Source organism: Strix uralensis, chromosome 11 (assembly GCF_047716275.1).
Source record: "Strix uralensis isolate ZFMK-TIS-50842 chromosome 11, bStrUra1, whole genome shotgun sequence".
NCBI lineage: Eukaryota > Metazoa > Chordata > Aves > Strigiformes > Strigidae > Strix > Strix uralensis.
The window spans coordinates 21,467,344-21,495,022 of NC_133982.1; the positions used below are offsets into that span (position 1 = coordinate 21,467,344).

At 36.7% G+C, this 27,679-nt stretch overlaps 1 protein-coding gene across 2 annotated transcripts in view; it reads right to left on the reverse strand.

Moving 5' to 3' along the window:
• The window catches only part of TRPM7 (transient receptor potential cation channel subfamily M member 7), a 60,820-nt gene that overhangs the window by 24,430 nt on the left and 8,711 nt on the right, over positions 1-27,679 (reverse strand). The window contains exons 2-12 of one of the 2 annotated variants that reach the window (XM_074880112.1): positions 11,314-11,393; positions 9,081-9,119; positions 8,439-8,637; positions 6,566-6,779; positions 5,937-6,061; positions 5,160-5,331; positions 4,139-4,313; positions 3,139-3,262; positions 2,191-2,263; positions 1,799-1,899; positions 813-893 (exon numbers count right to left, since the gene is read on the reverse strand). In XM_074880112.1, the coding sequence (XP_074736213.1) occupies positions 813-893; positions 1,799-1,899; positions 2,191-2,263; positions 3,139-3,262; positions 4,139-4,313; positions 5,160-5,331; positions 5,937-6,061; positions 6,566-6,779; positions 8,439-8,637; positions 9,081-9,119; positions 11,314-11,393 (1,383 nt within the window). Of the gene's footprint in view, positions 1-758; positions 894-1,798; positions 1,900-2,190; positions 2,264-3,138; positions 3,263-4,138; positions 4,314-5,159; positions 5,332-5,936; positions 6,062-6,565; positions 6,780-8,438; positions 8,638-9,080; positions 9,120-11,313; positions 11,394-27,679 lie in introns of both variants that reach the window. The other variant, XM_074880111.1, reaches the window with a different exon arrangement.

The window sequence follows — 27,679 nt, forward strand, 5'->3', positions numbered from 1 at the left end:
ATAAACCAACAAAAAAACATAAAACCTGATCATGTGGACTCCTTTACAGAGCTGCATTAGTTAAAGAATTCCTTTTTTCTCTCTCTCTTTTTTTTGGTCAAAAGCAGATAATGAGAAGGTTAATGTAAGCCTAAGTCATATTTTTGTACTATTCACATGAGCTACCTTTTGGTGGAAGGTTTTTTGTCTCAACACCTACAGCAACATTTTTCTAAGTAATATTTTATAACTATGCAGGTTCACAAAATATTATTATTTTATGTTATATATATATTATATTATATATATTATGTGTATTATGTAAAAATATTATTTTTACAACTATTATGATAACATTGGCTGCTATAGACAGAATTCATCTTGTGAAGCCCTAACAGTACTATCTATAGACCTCATATTTTGTGCACAAATTTCACCTATCTGACTTTCTCTTGTTCTCTTCCCCACTGTAGTTTACACATTTCATATGTTCCACAACAAGGCTGCAATTCTCCCTTTAGTATCTATCCCCAACATCAGACACAGATGAACATCCTGCTGACAAACTATTTCTGGTATCATTTCTGGAGAGCCAGAAAGCAGCTGTGACACTACAAAGCAGCCAGACAGCATGCACTTCTCAACTCTAACCTCTGCAAGGGAGCCTTCCCTATCAACATCCCATGGCCTTCAGACTGGGGCACATGACCCAGTATACAACATGCTGAGCAACTAAAAAGCTGTTCTAAAAGTAGCTTAAAAAGCAATCGTTCACTTACTGTGTTATAAAGTTCTTCCAGCCTGGGAATTGTAAGAAATTTGTGCATGCTTACGCCATTTTCAATCAGAAGTTTCACAAATGCAACTCTATCCATCACAAGGGCATCTAACATAACCTGTTCCAGAGAGCCAACCTACAACAAATAAGTAACAAGGTAGAGCCCAGAGAAAACCAGTAAAACAGGGCATCACAAAAGTAGGTGTATTTAGATCATGTATCGACCTCATTCATTTACAGGGCTGGGGAAACCTTATATGTCTACAGATACAAAGATGTCATCTTTGGTTCAGAAACCCCCCCGAACTTCATGCAATTACAGGATGAGAGAATATTCTGATGACACAATCAGCAAGTCTTATACTCTTCCATAGGTATCTCCTACTGATACGGTACATGGGACTAAGTAGACATTTGGTAAAACATAGTTAAGCTGTTCTCATAGACTGACACTGGATAAAACACAAAGACTTGAAACATTTAAAGCACAATTTGCTTTAAAGACAAATGCCCAGAACCATCATTGCTATCAACAATGTATGTACTTTTGACTGCACACTCATGTAAGATTGTGTTTTATTTTTAGAGTAACATGGGAAAAAGGCAAGATCCACAATGTAGTTTTCAAACTAATTTGCAGACTACAAGAAACAGACATTTTGTCCTCCCCCTCAAAAGACACTGCAGTGCTGCCAACAGTGCATTTTACTAGATGCTTCTTAAGAACTTCCTATGACCATACAACTGTAAGGAAGAATGAGCATCTGACTAACATGTTCAGCTTCCACCTTTCACAACGTCTCTTCTCCCCTAGTTATTCAGAATACTTAGCACATTTCTAAAATTTTTGGACTATTTTCGACTACACATTAACAAAACAGCTATAAGACTATGCAGTAGCAAAAATAACTGTCCTCAAAATAAACGTGTCAGTATTCTATAGTCTCTCTTTACAAAAGTCAAAAGATTCATTCTTTACAGTAAGTTGAGTTTCTCTTCTTTTAGAAAATATCATTCCACTTAATCCAGACCATTACATACCAGCCATTGTTGCCCATATACAAAAACATGATTTTTGGCTATGTCAACTCTATCCCACGCAAGTGTAAGAACAAGCTGGTCAAATGCAGATGCATTCGTGCCTTAAGAAGCAAAAACAATGAAAAAAAATTTAAAATTAATTAAAATATAGGATAATAAACATTCCTGCCTCCTAAAAGGGCCAAATCAAGCAATCCACCACAAAGTTATATAATATATTTCGTCATTTATGACAAATTATGGTATTATACAATGAGAAAACATAGTCGATAATTATTTGCTTAAAAACTAAAGATTCCTCCAGACTATAGTATTTTATAAATAATCCATCATATAAACACTAAACAACAATGGGTGGGGATTTCAAATGCTCTTAAATTGAAAAGTCTCACCTTTTAACAATGCCGTAAGTATTGCAACATCAATGTCCTGATGCTCGTCTGACCCAATATGAAAAACCGTAATCTGTCCAAAAGGGTAAAATGGGGAAAACATATTTTAAAGTTTTTTTCAGGCAAGGGTGATTAGCTCCAGCCTTTTATGTCAGGAATTGAAATACATTAAAAAGCCATCTTATCTTTGATGCAATTTAAGCCTATGCTCAATTTAAACTTACCTTTAGTGTGCACTCGTTTTGTCTTCCTAACTGGGTGCCGCACAAGATAATTATTTATGAGAAAAAGCATAGCAGAAACCCTTTACACTCTTCAATTAATTTGAATTTCTTTTCCCCGCTATGATTACAATTCTCTATTGTCTATAAACACCCCACAGTATTCTGTTTAGCCCTCTTGCTGGCAAACACGTTTACCCAAATTATGACTATTTTAAACCTCAGAACAGCACAATATGATGTCCAAATGAGACACCAAGACCTGAACTCAGGCTACATATAAAGCTCTAAAGTGCTTTTGCTTTAAGCATGCAGTGATAGTAGACCTTTGTTAGTACAGTCATAATTAAAAGATCGAAAAAAAAAAGTAAAAAAATGTCCCAAGGTTTTCAAAAATCAAAGCAAGACAAAAGGACAGCAATACAAATCCAAAATACATACACACTATAAACGAATCAGAACCCTGTCACCTAAAAACAAACATCCTTGGAAACACTAACAAATCAGATTACCAGAAATAATCCCAAGAATTAAGTCTCTCTTGGCCATGAGATAAAGTATACATGAAAACTGTATTTGACTCTCTTCTATAACTGGAAGATCCACTACGTCCAGAAAAGATTTCTGAATGACTCTTGATCATATACAACACCGAGATACAATGTAATATTATATCCACGAATGCATGCACCTTGCATAAAAATTTTTTATGGCAAGATCTACTTACAAGTTCTTTTTTTTTCATGCATTCCAGCAGTGTCTGAAACAAATGAACTGCTTCACTTTGACCAAAGTTAAATGTCTTTTTGATGGTTGAAATGATTTCAGGCTCAGCACCCTCAGGAACATTCCTGAGATTGAAACAAACAAACAAACAGGAAAACACATTGTTATACGTGAACAGTAACAACAACAACGCATTTAATTAGTTTCAACATGTCCATTCAAAGTCCTGCTATCTATATTATGCTTATTACTGTTTCAGTGGCAAAATCTTGGGTAACCTTTAGAATGAAGTTAGGTTGCTTAATCTACAACTTTCTACTACTGCCTCATAAAAGTAACTCAGCTCCTCTCCCTTTCCTTCCCATAGCCAGTTCTGAGAAACTCAACTAAAACATGGAAATATTTCCATTCAATGTAGTCAAGTGATATTTTCAAGCAGTTTGGTAACATACTACTGTCTATGTTATTCTCGCATCTCTGGAAGGTCTGATCAGTTCTGACTTCTGTTGAGGAAAACTCTGTTGTGCACACTTAAAAACAGTCACATTAATCACGTAAGTTACTTTGGCTTAGTTAAAATTTGAACTTGATGCAGACAGAGCATTTAAATTGAGAGTTGGGTCCTCTAGTTACAGTAGTGTAACAAAATTACTGCACATAACTTAAGTTACACACGAGATGTTGCCCCAATTTAGCATACAGGTGTGTGCACTTTTACTATTGTTTTTGTAAGTATTGCTAAAGCGAGCATATGCTACAGAAATTGGTGCAACTGGTACAAGGCATGTGAGAGGGACCTAAAACTAGAAAAGAAGTTTTGGTCTTTAACCAGAGCTATTATTGCAGCAAACCTGGAAAGCTGCATCACAGGCGAGATTACACTCTTTGCTTTTAGCCTTTGTCTTTCCACAGAAAAAGCTCTTGTACAAATTCATTAAGGAATGGTCTCCAAACCCATCTATGTACGACTGATAAGTTTGGCTAGCAGTGCTAGGACTTACCCTCCCTCCTCTGTTTGCTTGTGAACATACGCCAGTATATCTGCAGCTCTACCAGTTCCTTCACATACTACCACCGGCACAGGAGGACTTTCGTGAAGGAAGTCTAAAACTGTGAGTATGACGTTGGGGCCACCTTCGAATACAAGTGCCACCACAGGCACACCTTGGCCAATTCCTATAAAGTTGCAAATAAATAATATAAACCAGACAATGTTGTAAGTGTATAGGGAATGCTAAGATTGATTTTACATATTTAATAAATCAAGTATGTCCCTTCTATTGAATAAAAATTTAAATGCTGCCTGCCAGACGTTTTAACCATTGCTAATGCACAGTTTCAAGCACTGTTTATATTTGGGCTGGGGGGAAAGCACTGCAAAGAAGCTGATAAATACAGTGGAATACAGTCTACAAAACAGAAGAGATTCTTCTCAGAAATATTCATAAACTAATGCAGAAAAATGAACATTTTTTCTTTAGGGAACTCCCCTTCTACCTTCCCCCCCAAGCAGTTTCCAAAGATGACAACACATACACAATTTGAACATAGTTATGGAAACCCTCTCCTGACAGGAGTATTGCAAAAACATTCCTAGAAGAGAAAAAGCACACACATGTTGCTCCATAATTGCGAAAACACCGAAAGAAGTCATGGCTTCTTTGCACAAACACGGATGATGTTTTACAAACTAAATTGCCCTATTGTGAAATTACAAGTGATGAGTGTCAAAACCATTAATGAATCAGACCAGTAATAACTAAAGTGACATACATAAGCTTTATCAGAGAAAAACTGACAACTTTATTCAAAAGAACCCTCCTCCCTATTCCCAGAGAAATCCTAAATCTACCAGCAATATTTAGGGTCCAAAGCAGCAGCTGAAATTTGCAAAATAATCATGCAGACTTGAAACATAAACAAAAGACTAATTTTTCTATTTCCTCATTCAGCTGTTTAGTGCAAGTACCTTTTTCATTAAAGCATAGTAACACTGAACCCTCAGGCATTAGAATTACTTACTTGCATGGATCCGTTGCAAATTAATAGTTTTTTCCAGTTCTCTCCGCAATTTAACTTCTGCTCCATACTTTCCAACCGTTCCATCATCCACCAGAATGAAATGGGAATGGAGGTTATTTAGGACGTTTAGTTTACTTAATGGGTTTAACAAGGTTTGATATGGAGCAACCACCTAAGTATAAGCACACAACAATGTCTTTTACTTGTAAAGATTCCCATTTGTTTCTGTGAAACTTTTTGTCTAGACACAAGAACTGGTGGTTCAACAAGAAGCACTGACACATACAAGCATGCCGTGGGTCAGGATACACCAACAGCTGTAACTCTTTGTGCAGGAAAGCAGACAACTATGTCTCAAAAGGATTCTGCTCTGAAGGATAACAGAGAAAAGATCCTTTGAAAAGGTTTCTTTGGGGAAAACTTGTGACTGCTTTGGCAAACAGTAGCATTGAAGACTCCACATCAAAATTTTTCAACTTATCATCCTTTGTAAATGTGAATTCTCTGTAATACTTTAGAGTTTTTGTTATTTGATTCAGTAATATCAGTAGGAAAGAAAAAAAGATTAAGTACTTGAGAACAAGCTCCTCCTCTAGAGACTTCTCATTTTGCAACTTGTTTACACTAACGATCTTGCCTAAGTCACAGATGTCAATGTATCTTCATAGTAAAGCAAGTATTCCAATGATGCAAAGCGAGCGAAAAAACACGCTTGGGCAGATTTGTCAAAGAATAAGTCAGGTAAATCACTATTTCAATTAGGTAATTTATCCTTACATCTCTTCCAACAAGGTCATTTCTGTTTTCAATCACTCCCCACGGAGCAATCCCAATAGTGCAAATCTTTCGAGATGATCTGGAAGCATGTTCTCTTAGAGCATCACCAACATGTTTTGCAACACCTGTTGTGCACAAAAATATTTCAATGTATTGAATGCTGCATCTTATTAATAAATACAACTGTTTTATTAGTTAACTGGGCCTTTAAGGGTCTGAGAACTTATTTGACACAACACCAAAGAAAAAGCACCATACTACATATATTAGAAGGAAACAAAGTACTATGTATCAGTAATCCAACAAAATAAATATTAGCCTAGTAAGAACTAAAGAGTTTCCAGTACATTACTGTACTTGTTTTAATCACATTTTTTCCTCTTGCAGTTTCAAAAAACAAAAGAAAAAACTCAAACCAAACAAGCCCAAAAAAACAACCCCCCCCCCACCTTTGTGTTGTTTATCTTTGCAAGACAAAACCCAGCCCACTTTGTTCAAAATGTATTTTTTAATTTCACTTGACCAAACACTCGCATTTACTTTAAGATGAGGCTACGCATCCATTAAATCCTTTGGCTCTTACAAACTGTAATCCAGTTAACTGTGCACATTCATTGATACTTCTTTACCTGTGTTCACTCCTCCAGTTATAATCCAGGCTCCTGTTGTTACTGCTGCTTTAATAAGACCTTTGCCAAGCAACTGTTTGATGCGTGGGTGAAGTTCAAATTTCTGCATGCCCCCATGTACAGATATAACAAGCTTTGGCAACTCCATCTGCCATTCTTTAAGCATAAGTTGCAGAATAGCTTCAGGCTTAGTGTCATATGACAATCGCACATACTGCAAGCACAAGGAGAGAGTTAAAAGGTTCTTAAATCATCACAGAATCAATGTATGAAAGGAAGAACCAGTATCTATTTCAGGATATATTATCCTATTCCTGGTTATGAAGAACGTAATTCACTTTCTCAAAACACAGCAGATGCAATAAATGAACAAGCTTACTTTATGTCCTCCAGAATTAGGGACAAGGCAGTTAACAGTTTTGAAAGCAAGTTTTGGAAAGGGAACGACTATAGCAAGATTATGTTATTCTACCCTACTGGCACAGTGACCTAGAAAAATGAGTCTTTATGAAAGCACTGGATGATTTCTAAACTAGATGAAAATCAGAAATATTTATAAAAGTTCTGCCATCTACTGGGGAGGGGCTTGCATGTCCCCTGTGAAAAGTTTTACAGAAAAGACGGTTGCTTGCTTTTCCTTCCCTATTCCTGGTAGGAAGGAAAGCCATCTTCTTTAATAGAAAACGTCAAAACTAGCTATGTTTAACAGCATAAGATTAAGTGAATGGTTGATCAGTTAAAAATACTGCTGCACACAGGTTATTCAGTAGAGGCAGGGACATTATGCAGAAACTAAGCCCTACTTGAGTCAAGTTCTAACTAAAACACCATCACTACTCCAATAAATTGATTTTAGCAACTCCACTAGCACTCTGCAGAAGTAAGCACAGAAATGAGTATAGGCAGCTTGCTATTTCTGTACTCCTAGAAAAGGATTTGCAGCAATTTTAAGCTATACTAAGCATACAAAGGAACACATACACTGCTATTACAAACATGAAAGAATTCTGCTAAGAGCCCTCCACGGAGATGATCTGACCCTAGAGCACTGGACTCTCCTTCGGGGCTCTGCCAGCTGCCTGAGGAACACAGCTCCCTCATTCGAGCACTTCAGTTCAGCCGTAGGAGCCACACTATCAGAACTCCTTGCAGCTTATAACTGCATGAGCATTAAATCACTTCTACCACAACTAGAAATCTTTTACAAAACGGTTGTGGAGAGTATGTCAGAATTTCCCGTTTTCTAGCCCCTCCATTACACATGTACTTGTGAATACAGAGTTGGTTTCCAAAATTTTGATTTATTGCTATGCTTGTTTTTAACTAAGTCCCAAAAAAAAAGTTATTCTGATCAGTACAATTATGCTTTAATAATTTTGAACAAATCTACTAAAGAAGCATATTCCACATCTGTCAAGAACTTTAAATTCTTTTTCAAGGTTTGAAAATTATGAATAGAGGGTTAAGTAAGATAGCAGATGTTACTTAACAGGCCCTATAAAAATTTAACAGTAGTGAGTAAGCAAGCAGCACAGATGCTATATTTTCACAAAGTCTGAAACAGTGACACTGAATTCTTAATGTAATGTTTTGGTGACGTGATTATGAATTCTTATCACCATTTGCAATTTGAAGGTAAGCCTGTACATGAATCCAACTAATTCTGATAGATCTGAGCAACTTTTGTTAAAAAAAATAAATTTTAAAAATGGAGATTAGAAAGAATTCAGATCACAATAAAAAAAATACTAGAATAGTATTGGGCACTGGTTTGTCACAAAATGGGCAACATTGTTTTCAGCCTTTAATTTCAAAAGTTAAATCTCTATCACCATGTTTAGAGTAAGAAAAAAAAAGAAAACACCATACATGCCTTAGCTCTGTAAGAATGAGAGCCACCTTGAAAGTTGATGACACCGTAAGCATCAGTAGAGGTCTGTTCTGTATGTTTTTCCACTGACCATTCTTCTATTTCCTGATTATAGTTTTCACCCAGCTTCACATCGGAGTATTTCATAGCAAGACTTGCAGTAAAACAAGCATGTTGTCTGACCAAGCGGCCACAACAGCACCTGCACCCAACCATATAATTCAGAATACTTGAGTCAATACTATTATTAGAAAACAAGAGGGAAGAATTTCTTTTTTATCTATAACAAAGATACATCCGATTTAGAAAGCAGATTCTAAATGTTATACAAACCTCTCTTCCAGAGCAAGCCTTGTTGTCATAAATATTTATAGCAAGAATTAGTTACAATACATAATTATTATGCAAAATATTGAAGCTCACTGAGATAGCAAGCTGGAGGCCAGAAGAAACTGATTCTCTGAAGCCAATCTGTGATCTACATATTGCAGACAGTTCTTTATTAATTATCTATATTTGTTTTATACCTAACTTTTCACCAACTTGTCATTTGCAATATTGATCAAAACTTTTAAATCCTACAATGAAAGTGCTTATTTAATGGAAAAAAAAATCATAAATATTGTAATTACAAAGAACTCTTACCTGACAAGCTGCTGACAAATCTGACATCCTGGAAGGCATCTATAAGAAATATTTAAAGATATAAGCAAACTTCAGCTTCAATTTTAAGGTGGGGGGAGACACAACAGACCACTTCACACCACTTCATGTGCTTACAGAAAGATTACTGAACAAAAGAGAATGCCAGTAAATGGAAAACACGCTGCTCAAGTTTGCCTGTTTTGAACATGTTAATTTGTCTGTCTTATTTTACATGACTGTAGTATACTTGGCAAATAAAAACGCATAGAAAGGCAAAAGCTTCAGTCCTGAGACTTCAGAGGAGTTTTCAGGCTTTGAATGATCAATATCTGAAGCCCAGGAATATTTCAGATTGGATTATCTGCAGTAGTCAAACTGAAACATTTTGTTAGATGCTGAGAAGTTACTTACAGACCCGTGTTTTCTTGGATTCATTCTAACTATACATTGTTGCATCTGTTCTACAAATTCATCCTTCTAATAAACATCCAAGTTGAACTGCCTGTGTGGGAAGGTTATTTGATCATTTCCGAGTTGCATGTACAGAAAAACATAGATTTGAAGAAACCTTATACAGTAGTGTCTTTACGTAAAGTTTATTATGTAATTTCTACCCTCTTCTACCTTAAACATTTTCCATGTTTTCTTGCTAACAGCTTTCTTAACATTTAAAATTAGCATAAATTTATACAACTCTTTTCCATCATTTTCATAAGCAGCTGTGAATCAATTATGGTTAAGAGCTAGTATGCAAAAGCCTACAAATACAGGTGTTATACAGCAGTCTTACACTATTTTCAGACCTTGAGCATAAACCATTTTTTAATTTTGTACTGTATAGAAGTTACACTGCTATTTATCATCTGTGTTTTTAATACTGAACTAGAGCTTTAGATCTTAACAGTTAATTATAATTATCTATACTAAAAGATACAGAACAACAAAACATACTAAATACTCCTGTCTATATTTGATTAATTTATGCATAATTCACAAACAACAGTAAGCAATTCTTAGAAACTTAATGACAAAATCTGATGAGAAAGTTGTAAAGTCCTTTTTATGCTACAAATGGGTTAAAATAAAAGTGCAATTGTTAAAGACCATTTTGTTCCTTGTGAAGTGCCCTGGAAATTTTAACAGCTTCCTAATTGCTTTGTTTGCATTTGCAAATTTTCCATGTGCTACAATCATGGGTATAAATTCTACAAGCTTCTCATGTCACATGGTTTCAAGGAACGTGGTGAATTATTTACAATAACTTAAAAATCCTAAGGCATTTACTTTGTTCTCTTTCTGCCTAAAAACAATGTTCTTAAAAGAAAAATAATACTCTGCCTCAGCAGAACAGAAGATATTTGTAACTTTTTAAACAGAAAAGACTGAAATAGAAGTTTTCTGAAGTTCAGAAGAAAAGGTTTCTCAGTTGCTCTCAAATATATGAGGGTAAAAAAAAAAAATCTGAAATCCATAATGACAATAGTAAACATTTTTGGGAAACAAAACTGCCTTAAAATACAATTTTGAAACTATTTTCAATTTGACTTTATTTGATCTGTGACACTGATGTCATGACTAAGCACATTGAATTCAATCATTGTAGGAACTCTTAAACTATACCTAACATTTAGCGAAGGTAAACTACCAATTAGATATGTTAGAGGTATCACTAACTTGCTTGATTTCACATCTCTAATTTAGCATAAGGTAAAAGCAGCCCATGAGATATGCCCAAATATTCTTCATTAGTCTCAGCCTTCCCTCTAGAAACGTATTTCCCTATTTTTCAGCCTCATTTTTTTCCTTACAGAACTTAAGGATGAAAAATTACTAGATACCACTTGAAACCTTTTGATAGCCGAGCTGCTCTTATTTTATCTATCCTCCCTGGAAGCAAGTATTTCTTCAGCCTTTGTTTTGTTATTTTTTTTTCCCACCACAATTCTTGTTTTTCTTTATTCTTCCATAAATTCTTCATCCCTTTTTCCTGTACTGTCAGGTTTATTTTTACACTTAACCCTACACTCACACTGCTGTTCTTTAAATTCCAGTAGAAGGTATCTCTATGAGACTTTCTGACTTCAGCACTCCAGTCACGAAAGAGTGAACTGAAGACAGTATTTTAGACAGATGAAGTAGTTAGTCCAAAGATCTATTATACATTCTCTTTACAGTACTGACTTTTTTGAATTTTAAAGAGCAGCAATGAGTTACTGCATCATTTCTCGTTTACCTGTGGGGGTCTTTTGAACTTGGTATAATATACACACACTCCCTCTTCGTGAAAGTATTTTCTATCCAGGATTTCTGGGACTGAAAAATAAAAAGTGTAACAGTATTACAAAACACAAATCATATAACTTTGCAATGGAAAATGCTTTTTAAGGAAACAAGAATTAGAATATGAAGGGGTTTTTTTATTTAAAGACGAAGGCAGGTAGCATCTAACAAAGAAGTTCAATTGTCATTTAATGTTTTGCTGACTCTCAAAAACTACCAAAACCATATATGACCCTATAAAAGCATCTCTCACTGCCTAAAAGCTGACATAACCAGAATCATTACGTAACTTGTTTTATACATGAATCCCTTGAAATCCAAAGAAGTATTTTTTCAAAGCTAACATTTAAATAGCAAATATTTGCAATATGCAAATAAAGATGTACCAAAACAACCCAACAATTTCAAAATAGACTGTTTACCTAGCTTGCTAAGAAAAAAAAAAAAAAATTTTTTTTTAAATTAACTGCACTACACTGAGATAACAGTAATTTCATCTACCTACCTCTTTAATAAAGTAAAATTTTCATCTTGAAATTGTGGGTAAGGAAGTTTTCTAACAATATTGGCAAATCTTTTCTAGTAGTAATAAATAGGTCATAACCTTTGTTCTTCATCAAGAAACTTTTCATTTCAATAAACAAATTTAATTAGCATCTCTAAACTGTGTTTTAAGCTTAAACTTGAAACATGTTCCGAAACATGAAATTAAGGATGTATACTTCCTCAAATGCTTACCTATTCTAACAGCTGGACATAATTTCACTTCAGTTGCTTTAAACAACCGTGTAACATTATCTTACATGATAATCTCAGCACTACATGCTAAACAATATGCATAATGCCCAATGTCTACGTCACGTTTCAGCAATACATTGGGAAAGGAACTCAGACATGACTTTTAGTAATTAAAAACAAGAAGAAAACTTGGGATGCCAATTTGAACCTTACACAATATTGCTTTAAATGCTTATTAAGATTACATTACAATTTCTTCATTGCCAACAGCATGCCCTGTTCTACACTCACATTTCACTTTTAGAAAAATTTCAGAAATTTCATACCTGTTCTGTTTTACGAGGGGAAAAAAGACCAATGTGTATTATTCATAGGTATCTAAATAGAGGTCTGTGGAAGGTATGAAGAAATTTAAGATTTTTTTTTCAGATCTATTATAACAGAACATTCAGTAAAGACAGATGGTTTTTCACTCACCGTAATTTCAAGATCAGTTTAAGATAATACAGAGAAATTATTACAAGTAAGAATTGTAATTAGCAGCTAGTTTTAATACAGGCCCCTGGAAAACTGCTCCTCAACTGCCCACCTTCTTTCAAAACATTTCCCAGACTCTGCAGGCCTTTCCCACATTATTCATCATTATCTCCTTCCAGTATTTTGTTTTAGTGAACTTTGAATATTAATCTGTCAAGATGTCAACAAACTGCTGCTCCAGTTTCTGTCTTCACATTAAGAGGGCCACCAGTCTCTTCCAAGGAGGATGGAAAGTTGCAGGGTACAGGCACTTCCCGAGAGAGAAAGAAGGGTAAGAGAAAGGCAGATGCACAATCCACAGGGAAGAACCATGGCAGGGAAGGGGAGCTGTAAACAACAGAATGAGCACTCACACCATATATTTTACATTTAAGTTAATATTTTAAATGCCTGGAATAAATAGTCAAAGCCATTATTTGCCACTGTCCCATCTCCTTTCCCTATACATAGAAAAGAATGCTGTGCAAAGGAGAAAAAAGTAAGGTCTAGCAAGGGAAAAGCAGGATATCAGACATTATATGCAAACTTGGTGTTACGAAGGATTCTATTACATTGATGGTGCTTTTCCCTCTTCCCCCCCCCCCTTCTCCTTTGGAACAGAAGATCGAAGTGACTGACTCTTAACAGACTTGTGAAAGAGAAAATGTCTTCCTCTGCTGTCCTCAAAATTCATCTCTAATCTTTCAGTAGCATTCTCCTCAGTTCTTGGATAAGAGAAGCACATTACTTTCCATAAAGAAGCTGTGTATTTCCTAGGACACCTGTGCCTTATATGAGCTGGGCTCAAAACACCTTTATCTCTTCTCTACCTTTATCAGAAGTGTTATAAAAATAAATTTTATATATGTGTATACGTACATTTATATATGTAAAAAATACACATATAGTAGGTAGTCCAAATTTTTAGCTTCCTTCTCTCATAGCATTTTTTTTAATACCATTAAGTCTTAGCCTTTGTGATATGAATCCCAATTCTGGAAGCTGTTTTCTCCTTAGCTGAGAGTCCCCACTGTTTACATGGGTATGTATTTTTGTACTTCATTTCTTTAAACTGAGGTCTTGTATAGACCATTATTTTAACATTGCAGTAGTTTAAGCTTCAATATGAACTCTGCAGATCCTCTAGAATATAAAAAAATAACGAAGAGTAATTTCGTATTTAAATGTTTTAGCCAGCTGGCTAAAACCACACCTTGAAGCAAGTTATCACAGGCATAGCATGCTAGATACTGAAATCCGAAGTATATAAACCACAAGTAATTGCGTCAATTGCTCCATGCAGTATTATTTTATTATTAAGTGGTGATCAAAGCTGGGGACAAGGAACACTGGCTCACAATGTGCAACATCACTTTACATAATAAAGGGTTCTAAAAAAAAAAAAAAACCACCAACAAAAAGCCCCAAACAAAAAAAAACCCCACACAAATCAAAAAACACCCCAACCAACCACTGATTAATTTTTATCTTAAAGAATGTAAAGTTTTAACCACTCATCAAGGATTTCTCTGTATTCTTCAGTAGTGAAAGTATTTTCAGTAAAGCATGGGTACATCTATGCTATTTTCATGGAGGAGGCTCTATAATGTTATTAAAACATACTTGGAACTTTTCCTTTGGTAAAATTAGACTGTCTCCAGAAGCACTCATGTACACTAATTAACCTTTATCGCAACATATTTTATACAGAACTTGCTAACTAGAGAATCTTGTTTTCAAGGTGAGGAGAGGGGAAAATAACAAGAAAGGAAAAAAAAAAAAAAAGAGAAAAAAGGCAAACCAAGAAAAGAACAGAGTAACTGAGAGATATTTCCCATAAACACGTAAAGATCACACTAAAAATGTAGGAGCAACTGACACACAGTATTGCCTTCCTTGTAAGAACTATTACTACATAATGTTCCTGTGATGACCAGAAAAAGGAAGATGATGTGAGGACACTGTTAAGATAAATTAGTTGCAGCAATTACCTCTAAAAAATACTTCCTTATTGGCTAAAGATTAAGTTAAAATAAGAGATCAAGTCAGTAGTCAAAAATCGATATGCAAGTTATCAGACTGTTTCAGACAAATTGCCTACTCTTATCAAAAGTTTTTAATCATCTCTACAGCATACAAAACTAGACCTCTTAAACTCTGCTTTCAGTAACGGGGCAACTTCTGCTGATTGGAGTGATCTGCTTTGCCCGTGTATTTTAGAAGGTGTACCTTACACGATGGTTACAGGCAACATGGGTCAGGAGCTCTCTACAGTGAGCTCTGTAGTGCTGCTATTCAAAGAAAAAGGAAAGTGGGTGGGGGGAGGAACTATGAACCCTCCCCCAGAAGCAGATGGTCAGATTTTAGCAAAAAGCACAAGTAGTATCAACATATCATGAGCTACTTTTCAGCTATTTACTTTCTTTCCTTTCAAACTTGCATCTTGAGGAAAAAAACCTTAGCCTTCCAGATTCTCTCACATGCATTTCAAATCTCTTAAGCTAAGTAAAATTTAAGATTTACAGGAAAACTGTCAATACAATTCATATTACTCCAGAACTACCTTCACTATCTTTTTCCTACAGGTGAGTTATCTATGAAAATTTCACCACATTAAGCCCTCTTAGCAGTCAATGTTGGCAGGATCTTGTCTGTACACCAAAATACCCTTAATTCTACTTTTTGGAAGATGTACTACAGTAACTACTAAGTGCTAGTCCTGAAGTGGCCAACAAGGTTTTTGCTCAGTCTTTAAGCTGTAGAGGGTTATGCAAGATACCTCATTCTGGTTGTACTGATTTCTGAGCAGACAAAGTTCACTGTGTTTTTCAGTACTTCTGAAAGAACTTCAAGAAACAAAAAGCACATAGATTTGATTCAATAAGCTAAAAGAGATATACTCATTCTGGGATCATGATTAAACGAAATACTTTAAACTATTTCCAATAAGTAAGTCCTTTCATAACAGTTTCACAAGTGCTGGAATAATTATAATTGCTATTTGAAACAAAACTTCCACAAGTATTTGCTGAACTAGAAACTCAAGAGAATGTGCCCGACCACAGTATTTCCAACTTCTGGAAGTATCTAAATGCCAAAATAATTCCACAGCCTCTTACAACAGGTGGAAGTTTTACCACAGCCATTTTAGTATTAGCTATTTTTGATTCAGTAATAGCATTAGCACTCCAAAGAACCAATAACAGAAATTATTGAAGTGTACCTGTTCAAGATGCAAGAAATTCCTTACGTTGTTTTTACTGAAATTCATGATGGGTATTTTTAGCAAGTCTCCTCGTAGAATGAAACTTTTAACACAAAGTTAACTATAATTTAAGGTTTTGTATATAGCAAGTTACAAATTAAAAGAAGTAGTCAAAGTACAGTATGAGATCAGGTCTCAAAAAAACCCCAACCACCTATCACCCCTCACTTCAACTCACCTAAGTGTTTATAAAAGCCTCTTATTCAACATATTAAAATAATAAGATGACTGAGTTCTAGCAGGACAGCAACTGATACACAGCATTATGGCAAAGCCTGATCAAACTATTGTGAAATTCTCCGAGTTTACTCAACAAGTTTGGTCTGAATTATTTTCTGTACAGTAAGTAAGCCTTCCTGTTTGGCAAGATCTCAAAATAACTTGCATGACTTTCAATGAACACAAATATGGCAGGTATAAATATACTGTATAGCTGACAATTATGAACTTGTTCATATACAAAAGGATCCCAGTTTATTCTTTCTACTCATTTGTGATACTGTATACTGCTGGAGGTTCATAAATTATAGAGTATTTGTTACAAAACTAAAATTTAACTCATCCCAACTATATCGCTCTTGAACCTGCAACACTGCATACCAACCCAGCAGTTCTGCTGATGATTTTTCTATAAAGCCGACGCACTGGATCAGGAAGCTGACCTGGATTAAAAAACAATATTCCAAACTGTGACTTCTGTGGAAGGCTGATAATAAAGATTTCAATTACTGATTGCATAGACCTCATTTTCAAATTTAGAAGTCGTATCACTTTCTACAGCATCTCATATTTCATCTTTCAAAATCTTTGCTTACACCATATGGCAGTTCAATATATGCCACAGTTTTTAAAGGAAAAGATCTTCCAATTTTATTTGTCCTTTATTTAAAAATAATTAGACTCTATATTCTTTCCCCACCATCTCCAGTTTTCCAAAAAGCTTAAGTTTCCATTTAGGTAAAAGAAAATACATGGAAAGTTTCAGCAAGCCTGAAAACAAGAAGATACAGTGGAAACTGTTTGCAGCAGGAATACTCAAGCTAGCACTGCTGCAGAGCAGTCCTATCTGCCTAGGTCACTTACAACCAACAAGATAAATTTCAAAACATTTCTAAAAGACGTTCTGTACTACGAACGTCCTTTAGCTTGTCTATTCAAGGAAATGTCCACTGACAAGTTACTGCTTTTTATATAACTATACATACTGCGCACACTCTTCGTGATTTACAAGAGGATCTCTTATCTAAGAAACCCAACTCCATTAGCCAAACACGTGCTATACCATGGGACTGAACTGTGATCCCTGCCCAGACAGCTAACCCCTAACCGAGCACTGGGCTCCTGCAGCTATAGCTGAAAGGCAGAAATTCCAAACAAGCCTTTATCTTATTGCTTTTATACTCAATACATCTAATAAAACCAAATAAAGCCAAACCACCAGGATGAATATATCTGATTAAATTAATGTGTATCAAGTAGTTTAGAATTCATAAAACTTCTTGGGGGAAGAGGTGCCACAAATAAAATGCATGCTAGCTCTCACTGCAAAGATTTCCAGCAGGGGCTTCAAACCCTTAAAGCAGGAAGAACCCTGCTCCAGGCAAAGTACCTGGACTTGTTCTTTGTACAAATTAACTGAATGATACTGAAAAAGTGCATCCCAGGATGAGCTAAGTAAAGTAAGCCACTATGTATGGGGTGGAGAGTTGCCCAAAAGACAGTTATGCCTACATTTCCCAAATAAAATACCTAAAATTTTGTATTAAAAATGCTGGCAGAGCACAACTCAGTTCCTCAAGGAAACATTTATCATTTGAGGAAAGTCTTCAGAACTTCAGCTAACGTTAGGTAAATATGCAGATGGTAGAAAAAAAGAAGGTGGTAGGCAGTTTGATGACATATATTTGCTAACATTTGTTTTAAACTCTTGGCTCCAGCAAACCCCAGACATTTAATTTACTTGCTTTCCTTGCAATTTAAAATTACATACCTCTATAATTACTGTTTGGGGTTGTTTTGGTTTTTTAAAGGAAGGGGGGAAGAAAACAAAGCATTTAGCCAGCTAGTATTACGAACTATATTTAAAAGACTCTCTGCTGAAGAATAACAGTGCTGTCTGTCCAGAGAATACATAACACACACAAAAAGCCTACAAAATTTGTTCCTGAATCAATAATTAGAATACCAGTCAACCTTACCAATTTTTGAAGTAACTTCTATAGGAAGTATGGATACATGCAATACTAGAAAGACAAAAAGGCCCAAATATTATCACAGTGCCGAACTATATTTATACAGATTGCTTTAATGAATCCCTGTGAAGTATGTCACTAAATGAGAAGGATTGTGCATTAATCTTAAACAGCTGTTTAATCCACTATAAATGAAAACTTTTGCAAAGATATTTTACCTGCTGTTCACATCAGGATTATTTCATTATTATTCTGAAACAACTACCAGACTCATCTACAAGAAAAAGTTGTTTAATTTATTTTTTCCCAAACCCATTGGGGCACCTCTTTGTCACTGAACCTGACCAGCTCAGTCACAGACAGACCCATTGTGCACAAAAGGTGTCCCTGCTATGTTGAAGATCCTGTTCTGAGCAGAACGTTCACCTAGCTTCACTTCACTCATAAGAAACCAAACAGCCCTAGCTTTCTGGGTCGAAAGACTTCTCTACTGAAAATACTGCTACAATCCTGAAAATACATGGTTCAACAGCAAAAAAAAAAATACTGGTTTTATTTTAAATAAAAACTGTTGAGGAAGCAGGGAAGGGAAAAGAGCAGTCAGAAGAAAGTCTTCTGTCAATTCTCCTGCACACTGTATTCAGAAGCAGACCTCAAATGAGCCAGCGAGCAAAGATATGAATCTTCATATCAATGGCTCCCTTAGTGCCGAAAACAAACCTTCAACAATCCTATTCTTTATTAAACAGTTCAGGAGATTTGCTCTGAACAGTTTTCACAGCAATCCAGGTCTCTAACAGAGTAGCTATTGTTTCATCAACAGTTCTTCTCTGACATAACGCAGTCACCACTGAACTCACCAAATCCACATGCAGTTTTGGATGCAAGGAATACTCGGGACTTGTCAAAAGGGATTTTTACGGCGCTCTCAAACTTGACAAAAATTATTCCAATGTGCTATTTGGAGAACAGGCTCCTTCTGTGAGAATTTTTTCACCATACAATCACAAACCACAAAATTAAGTTGTTTGAGGATTATTTTTTTTGTTGACTCATTTGCTTCAGAAGATCATAAATTCATATACAGATTTAACATTCTGAAGTAGCTATTTTTAATCCTGATGCACCAGAATAAAACCCACAGACCTAGTACTTTTGGGACACTTTTATTACATTCAAACTCAATCTACTTTACCCACATTATTGGGAAAGTTATCTCCTAACTGCAATACAGTCGTTCAGTGGGAATTCAGAGCAAGTCCAGCATTTTTTTAAATAACTTTTTTTAAATTTCTGATTAGGCACCCATGTGAAGGTACATGCTCTTCTGCAGTTAGATCACTCATAAAATTACTCCTCCTTTCTAGAAAGTATTAAATCTTAAAATGCATATACCATCCATACAAGGCATTAAAAAAATATTAAAACATACTTAGAAAATATTTCACAACTGATTCTACAGAATGAGGTATCTTAGGTTACAATGGAAGACCATCAGTTGATTTCAGAAGACACACACACACTGGTGCAATTCCAAAATGGCTTTCTCTCAGCTGAGATAATAATAATAAACACCTTCGGAGTTAAATATCCAATTATAACAGATACAGTAATTAAATAAAATTGCCCAAACCAGACTGCGTCAGCACAGCAGGTGGCACGCTGTTCCTGAACATGCCTTCAGAAAAGCAGAGTATCAGGGTAGGGGGAGAAATTTATAAAGATTTGTTTTGATTTTTATTTCCCAATTTTCATCAACAGAATTTGGAATTTTGGTAGGAAAACAAAAAACACAGCAGAAGGTAAACCTGTTTCACTGCTGTAAACTGGAGTAAGTAAATTGATTTCAAAATAGTTTTCATTTGTAATCCTTCCGACTAATGAAATAACAAGCTAAAAAATTTTAGCCCTTCTAAAGAACCTATGACTTCCTATGAGTTCCCAGACCAATCACATTTCCACACATTCCATAAAGTATTTCAAAACATATACCAAAGCTATGATCTAGAAGCAACAAACCACTTTTCAAAGGAGATGAAAATAATTCTTTACCCCCTAAAATTTACAACCATGACTGAAAGGATAGAGAGGGAGCATGTGGTAGTAACTGCAAGGAAAATATAGCTACAGCTTTTCAGCCAGCATTTTTAACTCTAATACCCACTTTGTTCAAATGAGAGATTCCAAAAAAATACACGGTAAAAGTACATAGGAATGTTTTCAAATTCGTCATACAGTGCCTGCTTCTTTCTGATACGGTCCCTTGTTCAAAACCCATTCTGAATTATATTGAGTCACCCATATAAACTAATCCCAAATCTCTTATATTTTTAAACACACAGCCTACTTCTCCTTCCCTGTCTACAGTGATACAATTGTATAATCTGCATCCTCTTCACCTCTCTCAACATCAATGATTTAGCTGCAGTCTGAAAGTCGTTCTAATCTTACCATTGATGCAGATTGCAAGCCTACACACTCTCTGAAATAAGACCAGCAGGAAGTAGAGTCAGCATACCTACTCACCAACACACAACAGAAATGATGCCAAGCCTTTTTAAGTCAGTCAAATAATTTCTGTGGGTATCAAGGACGGCCACTCTCCCCGGTCCTGTCCACAAGGGCAGATGGGACACACCGTGAATGGCTGCGAAAACCTCTGCAATTCCTGACTCACCAAATTATACTCCACATGAATGATTTAGTTTGGTTCATACCCTATATTTCTGGCAAGTGCTGGGCTTACCTTGCACGTGCCACACAAAGTGTATGAACAGACAATCCTATAAACTCTGGATTTATTTTCAAAAGGAATGAGGCTTGGAGCATACTGTCAGAGGTGAAACAATTCACACGGCCTGAATCTGTTGGCTGTCTTCCCCAAGCAACTTGCAGTCCCTTCCCCATCACACAAGGAATACAAACCACAGATGCAAGAAAGGACTTAGTGGTGGCCACCTCTGGAAATACAGCAGTAGGAAAAAGGTCCTCTGACCAGCCAAATAATTAATCCTACCCTCAATTTGCTTCCAATTTGTTCCCAGATGAAAAAAGCTCAGCTCTGGCAGCCGCTATTCATAGACATACAGGCTGCAAGTTCACTTCACCTAGTGCAAAGGATGTATTTCAGCTTCATTTGAGCCCAGATTTAAAGAAGGTCCTCCCTTTCCGGTTCATGAAGTGCATGAACATCTGATTAATGTACTATGTGCTGAAGCACATTACAACTACAGAAGCAAGCTGGAAGGGTGGATGTTGTTGGTCTTGCTCTACCACTTTCTTAGCCTGTTCCATTTACAGATCTGACTTATTTTTAATGTTGTACAAAGAGAGGTACTTCTCTGTCATCACAGCGAAGATTTTGGTGTCTGCTAAGTAGCCTATTATTAACCCACTAGAGCAATGGAAACTTGCTATCACTAAGGGATTTCTGACATAGCTAGCCTCAGACAACCCTTTGAATATCTAAAAAAACAACCAAAATCAGGAAGCCTTATGCCTGCATTTACATTATTACAGATCAATAACACTTCTTTGGTGAGAGGGAAGAGCAAGAGAACATACTAGTGTGCATGTGAAATAGCTGACAGCACCAGAGCAATGCAAAGTATGATGAAATTTCACATAACTTATCTTTAGACACAGTCTCAGGGAAAACCAACTTATTTTTATAATCAAAATTACTAACATTAGGAAAGAGGCCCATCAGCAAACACGCAATCAAAGAACCACGTGAAACAGATTTGGAATTTTGTTCACTTTAACAGCGAGTACCATAAAAAAAAAATAAATCACTTTGTATAAGTTACATAAGTCATCTCAGAGCAGAAAATTAATATTAGGCTGGTTCCAGGCTAGTATTAAAATATCAGCATTGGACTTGATGTCTGATGGAGAAAGAAGTTAGTCATACAACCCCTGAACTTCCTTTACTTCCTTGGTAAGGGGAATATGCACATTACTCACAGACAGGATCGTGGAGGTGTGATGGGGTACATTTTCCTAACCCCTATTCTCTATGTTCTCCCTGCCTGTACACATGTGCACACCAGTGTGCCAGTATTTGCTAGCTACAGTAGGGGAAGCAAAGATTTTGGTCAACTCTCTACAGTGACCAGAGTTCTTGGGAGATTAGAATAGGATGCAGAAAGTAGGATGAGCTGGGAGAAAAACAAGCCAAAATAAGAACTTGCTATAGTATAGTTCACCTACTGTAGAATTACAAAGACTTAAGCATTCAGCTCACTAACAAAGAGCTACTGGATTCAGTTACGCTTTCATTGCCCGTCAAGACAGAGAACCAGCTCTCCTAACAGAGCCAGCCAGATCCACAGCTGCTGAAGAGTGCACCTTGACTACAGCCCTCATCGTGGAGCATAAGCAGCCTGACAGCATTCTAGAGACATCCGTGTACCTAAACTCTCACCAGAAGATAGATTTCCCCACCAAAACTATTTAATTAGTTTCTGTTTACTCTAGAAAAGTGCAAAGAAGAAACTTAACTGAGTTTATTTAAGCAAATGTGAAAGCAGGTAATTACTGTCTGAAATAATATATAATGCTTATTTAAGCACTTAAAAAAATTTCACAGAAACAAACAGTTGTTTGAGCTACTGTGTCTTATTTTGTTGATCTCTCATGAGGCTAGTCTTACATAAAAACAGAGCTTTCCATCACAACCTCATACTGACTGCTGAAACTTCTTTACAGTGATTTTCCCATTAGCATTCAACCATTTTATTACTTAGCATGTTTTGAAAGTCTCAACTACACTGTTACATTCCTCTTCGTGAATATTTATTTTAAATATTATAGCCAGAGCTGTAAAACCTACACAATGCAATGTATTGTGAGAGAACATAAAAGTCATTCATTTTATCTCCAAGTCAATGTTCCGGCCGCTAAAATGTACCACTTCACTGCACCATTTACCAAAAGCACTACAAAGCTTGCTATCATACTATCCTTCACATGCACACAGCATTGCTAATTAAGATACAAGCACAGACATCCTAATGCCTAACTACTGATTTAAACCTAGGTCTAGCTAGCTCAATGCAGAGGGAAACATAAGAATGTCTTTTGGTGCTTCTCCTTTCTCCCTGTCTTACAGGGTGGCCTCAGCAAGCTTGCATCCCCAAGCTGAGTATTCAGATCTCAAATCAAAAGCACAAAACTCTTATCAAACACTTGTATAGACTTGAGATACTCTGATTCATCAAGCTGGACAATATCAACGAAAAAGCGTAATCATCTGTGGGGACAAAAACTCCCTTTTTGCTCTAGCAGGGAAAACTAAATATATTTGATAAAAGGAAGATCAAGTCAAGAAAAAAAATCTGAAGCATAAAAAAGAGATCCATTCAAAATGATTGTTCACTAACTGAAAATATAATGAAGCAATGCAGGTAGTTCCCTAGGATGTACAATTTATTGTCTCAATCTTATCTCTTAATTTGTGTTTATTGCACAGTGACATAGGTATCCTCTACTTAAGCAGATCAAAGAAACTAGTTTTCCAGCTCTTCCACCAAATGTTGATGCAGAATTGCAGGTTACACACAGAACTGAACTACCTGCAACACACCTGTGTTAAATACCAGAAAGCCAAAGTAATCACTCAGAAATTAAACATATAATTTTTAGAAATAAAGTAACCTTTTTTAATTTGGTTTTATGGGGTTGAGAGGAACAACTAATTAAATTGTATTGGGAGATCACAACACCACTTGCATTTTCTGTTTATTATCATTTCTTCCAGCATACTCACTTCCAGTAAAACTCACCGATGCTGAGCGGTATGTGGCACAAAGGCCTGCCTAAGCTGTACTGGACTTACACCTCAGGCTCCTCTCTGTCCTACTGGGGGAGAGGAGTGAAGACTCTCATTCTAGAGAAACAAAAGACAACAGTAAGGAGGTGGAGGTCCTGGCTACAGCAAAGCCAAGATACATAGGGGAAATATTTGCTTTAACAGATGAAGTTCTTCAAATTATACAGTGAGGGTGCAGTTAGAGAAGACAAGCTGAGCAAGTTATTACTCTGCCCTCCCACCTGTTCTCCTGCTACTTCCCTCCCACCAGCAGTTGCACACTAGCCCTTTGGTGAGTGATTGAGCTCCCTAAATCAGCACATTATTTCCAGGAAAAAAAAGAAGAGTAGCTGTGATATCAGAATAAACTGATTCAGATGCAAACTGGCCAGAAACCTAAGGCACATGAAAGGACCACATGGCCATGATCAGGGTGGGAACAAGGGAAATAGGACATCCCCTTAGGTAGCAGTAAAATACTGGATTAGCAAAACAGCTGCGCTGGTCTAAGCATACTGTCAAGGTCCATCAAAATAATCCCTGAGAGCACACTTACTCTAGGCATCCAGGAAGACTACAGATCTGTCACACAAAAAGGCATTCTTTTTAAGCACCTGTATCCTGATGTTCAGGAAGGAAAGGAAGATAAGACAGTACTTCTTTATTTCTTGGAGAGCTGCCAATGAAGCAAGAACCTATTGCCTAAGGTCACATTTTAGGTGGGCAGATACCCTGGGTTTGAGAATAGCATCCATTCTCATCTGGCACAGAAGATGCTTTTTCCTAATTCATGGTATAATTAAAACCCAACATTAGTTACAAAAGATTTTTCTTGTCCTACCTGCAAGATCTTTACATTTCTCAGAAAAACCCTGAAAAATCCAGTAACGACACCCAAGAGGATAGTCAAAAAGACTAACCTTATCTTAGCAGTGCTAATTTTCTGCATCCTCTCTGCGGAGAGAAGAGAGCTGCTCTGAATCCCCCTCAGTCTTCAACTGAGCAAGCCTAGGGACTCACTGCCTCATTAGCTTTTGAGAATAATCCACCCCCTCTCTGCAAAGTCTACCTGTATTCTGCAGATGGTCTATATGCATGTGACCAGAAAACATTTTTCTACAACCTGAAAACAGGATTTTTCTGAAGGCAGAACAAGTCTCAGTCTTGCTCATTTGCTATACCAGGGAGAAAGTGCAGCCCGAAGTTTACTGTATCACGTTGTCCAGCAAAGTACTATGATTATACTTAGTACCAAATATTTCTCTCACGGGCTACAAAACACCAAACACAAGATGATGCATTCAAACAATGACTCGTTTGTTAGCAGCCTTCATCACTGCAGAATGTTCACCTGTAACACTAGCTGGCAGCCCAAACCATGACAAGGATGAGTGTTTTCTGCCATCTTTCCCTATATAAACAACATAAAAAGACCACATTGCTTCACTAATGCATTTGAAACAATTAGAGAATTTAAGAGTGAAGAGTCCCCAAGTTCTACATACAGAGATAGGATTTATATGGAAAACTAACTGCATGCATACAAACTATGTTTTTTCTACAGCTGAAAACTTAAAAAGGATTTTTCTGTATAAGATTTTTATAAAAAACCCCAAGAATAAGACAGACCAATTGCTTAATGAGGCAAAGGCATGAATCTTCATCAAGAGCATTTCTGAATAAAAGGACAAAGGTTAGTTAAGGGGATATTTCTGCTTTTCAATGCCTCTGACTGCAAGGCCAGTTAATGCCAGTTTAAAAGATTAATGTCCATCCCAACCTCCACATCTTTGCTTAGTGCCCCTCACACAGGCCAAAGCAAGTGCTCGCAGGGCTGTCCCACGGGCTCGTCTGCAGCATAACCCCGAGAACATTTTCAGCAGCACGATTAAGAAGTCAGTAAACTACAGCTTGTGAAATCAGGAGTAAGCGAGCCTCTTCCAACTAGTTCTGCATCCAAAGGCATTGCAACATCAGACGATGCTAAGTTCCTAGAAAGTTGTCTGGGATGTTTGTCAGCTATGGTATCAGTGATTCATTACTCTTTCCCTAGTGTGAGATTACTATCGTGAGCAGGAATTCCTTCAAGATCAATCACTCTGAAACTTTTTGGCCAGAAGATCACCCTCAGCCATGCACTCTTCTACTGCCTTCAGCTGAAGTTTTACCAAATTTGCTGTTTAACAGAATCCTACAAACTACAGTTCAGACAATACCACAGCCAGGGAACACGGGAGAAACTGATAAGACTTTGACATTTAAAACATCATTAACTGCACCTACTCTTGTAGATTAACTGATTTTTATAATTGAAGAGAAAGTTGATTCACAGTTCTGTAATTACACAACTGGTATTTTTAGGCTCCAATCATGTCATTTAAGCCCATACATAATTTAACTACTCAGGTGACTTTAGTTATTCCTGAGTAAATACCTGCACGACTGCAGCAGCCACAGGGACAGGCTTTGAAAGGAAACTGAGCTTTTTCAGACTGGCTCTAGCTACAAACTAGTATACCAGATTGAGTTTACTACACAAAGCCAATATACATGCGATTTTAACCATGTCATACATCAGCATGATTGTCTTTGAACCTGGCCACATGGCTGCTGTGCTGAGCTCTATCTGATACATTAGTAGAATACAGCTTCACTCTCTCCTACCCCAAAGGAATAGGTTCAGCTTCTTGAGAAAGTTAAACAGGAACGGGAATAGCACTAAAAAGAAAATAAGCAGCATGTTAAGAACGTAGAGAAAAAAAACCTAGCAATATTTTGTTATGCAAGACAAGTTACCAGCAGTGGATCATTTGCCAACAGAAATAACTTGATGGGAGGGGTCAAACTCATCGTGATGCAGCTCAGTTCACAGACTACAGCACAGCATATCTGGTAAAAAAGTTATCTTACATCTGGTAGCACACATTCAGAAAAAAAGGTCAACAAAAACATCCTCTGTAAAGAAGAATTTAGATACACAAGTATTCAAGCATAGCTACTACATGCCTGCAGTACAATTAGACAAGGTCTGCAACGCAATCCAGTTTACACTTTGAAGAGGCTACAGAACCTGACTTGTGATGGCACAGCTCCGCCCATGCCTGCACACAAGGCTCTAAGACTTCGAAAACACTCGAGTGGGTGATACACTGAGTAACCAAACACTTACTAATATGATGGCACGAGTCAACTCTTTTAAGCACCTCAGAGCAAGCTTCCAAACCAGCTTCACAGCTCATGTGAAGTCAGGGGTGCCACAAACTCATTTTCCTAAGCCTCTGCACGTGATCCCACCCTATCTCATACCAGCACCAGCATTTATGCAGTCACATGGAGAGCCAGTTCAGGGAAATGACCAACAAAATAATCCTCAAAAAAAAAAAAATGTGATTAGATGTTTATCCAATTCAGATCCCCAAAACAGTGACTGAGCAGAGAGGGAAGCTCAAAGGGACAGTGGAAGGGTGATAGCCAGGTCTTAAATAAATTTAGACTGGATTACAACCACACCTTTAAGAAGACTTCTGGCAGATTTGGGAGTGGCTAGTAAAGATGCTATGGACGTGAACATCAACCCTGCCCTGTATCTGAGATTATTACCCTGCAACTCACACACATCCACGCCTCAAGCACTCCAGGTCAGTCTTGGGAATTATATTGTCGATGAAGTGAGTAATAGTGGGAAGACCTGGACTGCTAAATTATACTCGCTCTAAAAGTGCCTTGAGTCTAGAAATTTTTAGGCAATAAGTGGGAAACACAGTATTCCTAACAGAACAACTAGAAATTCATTTGC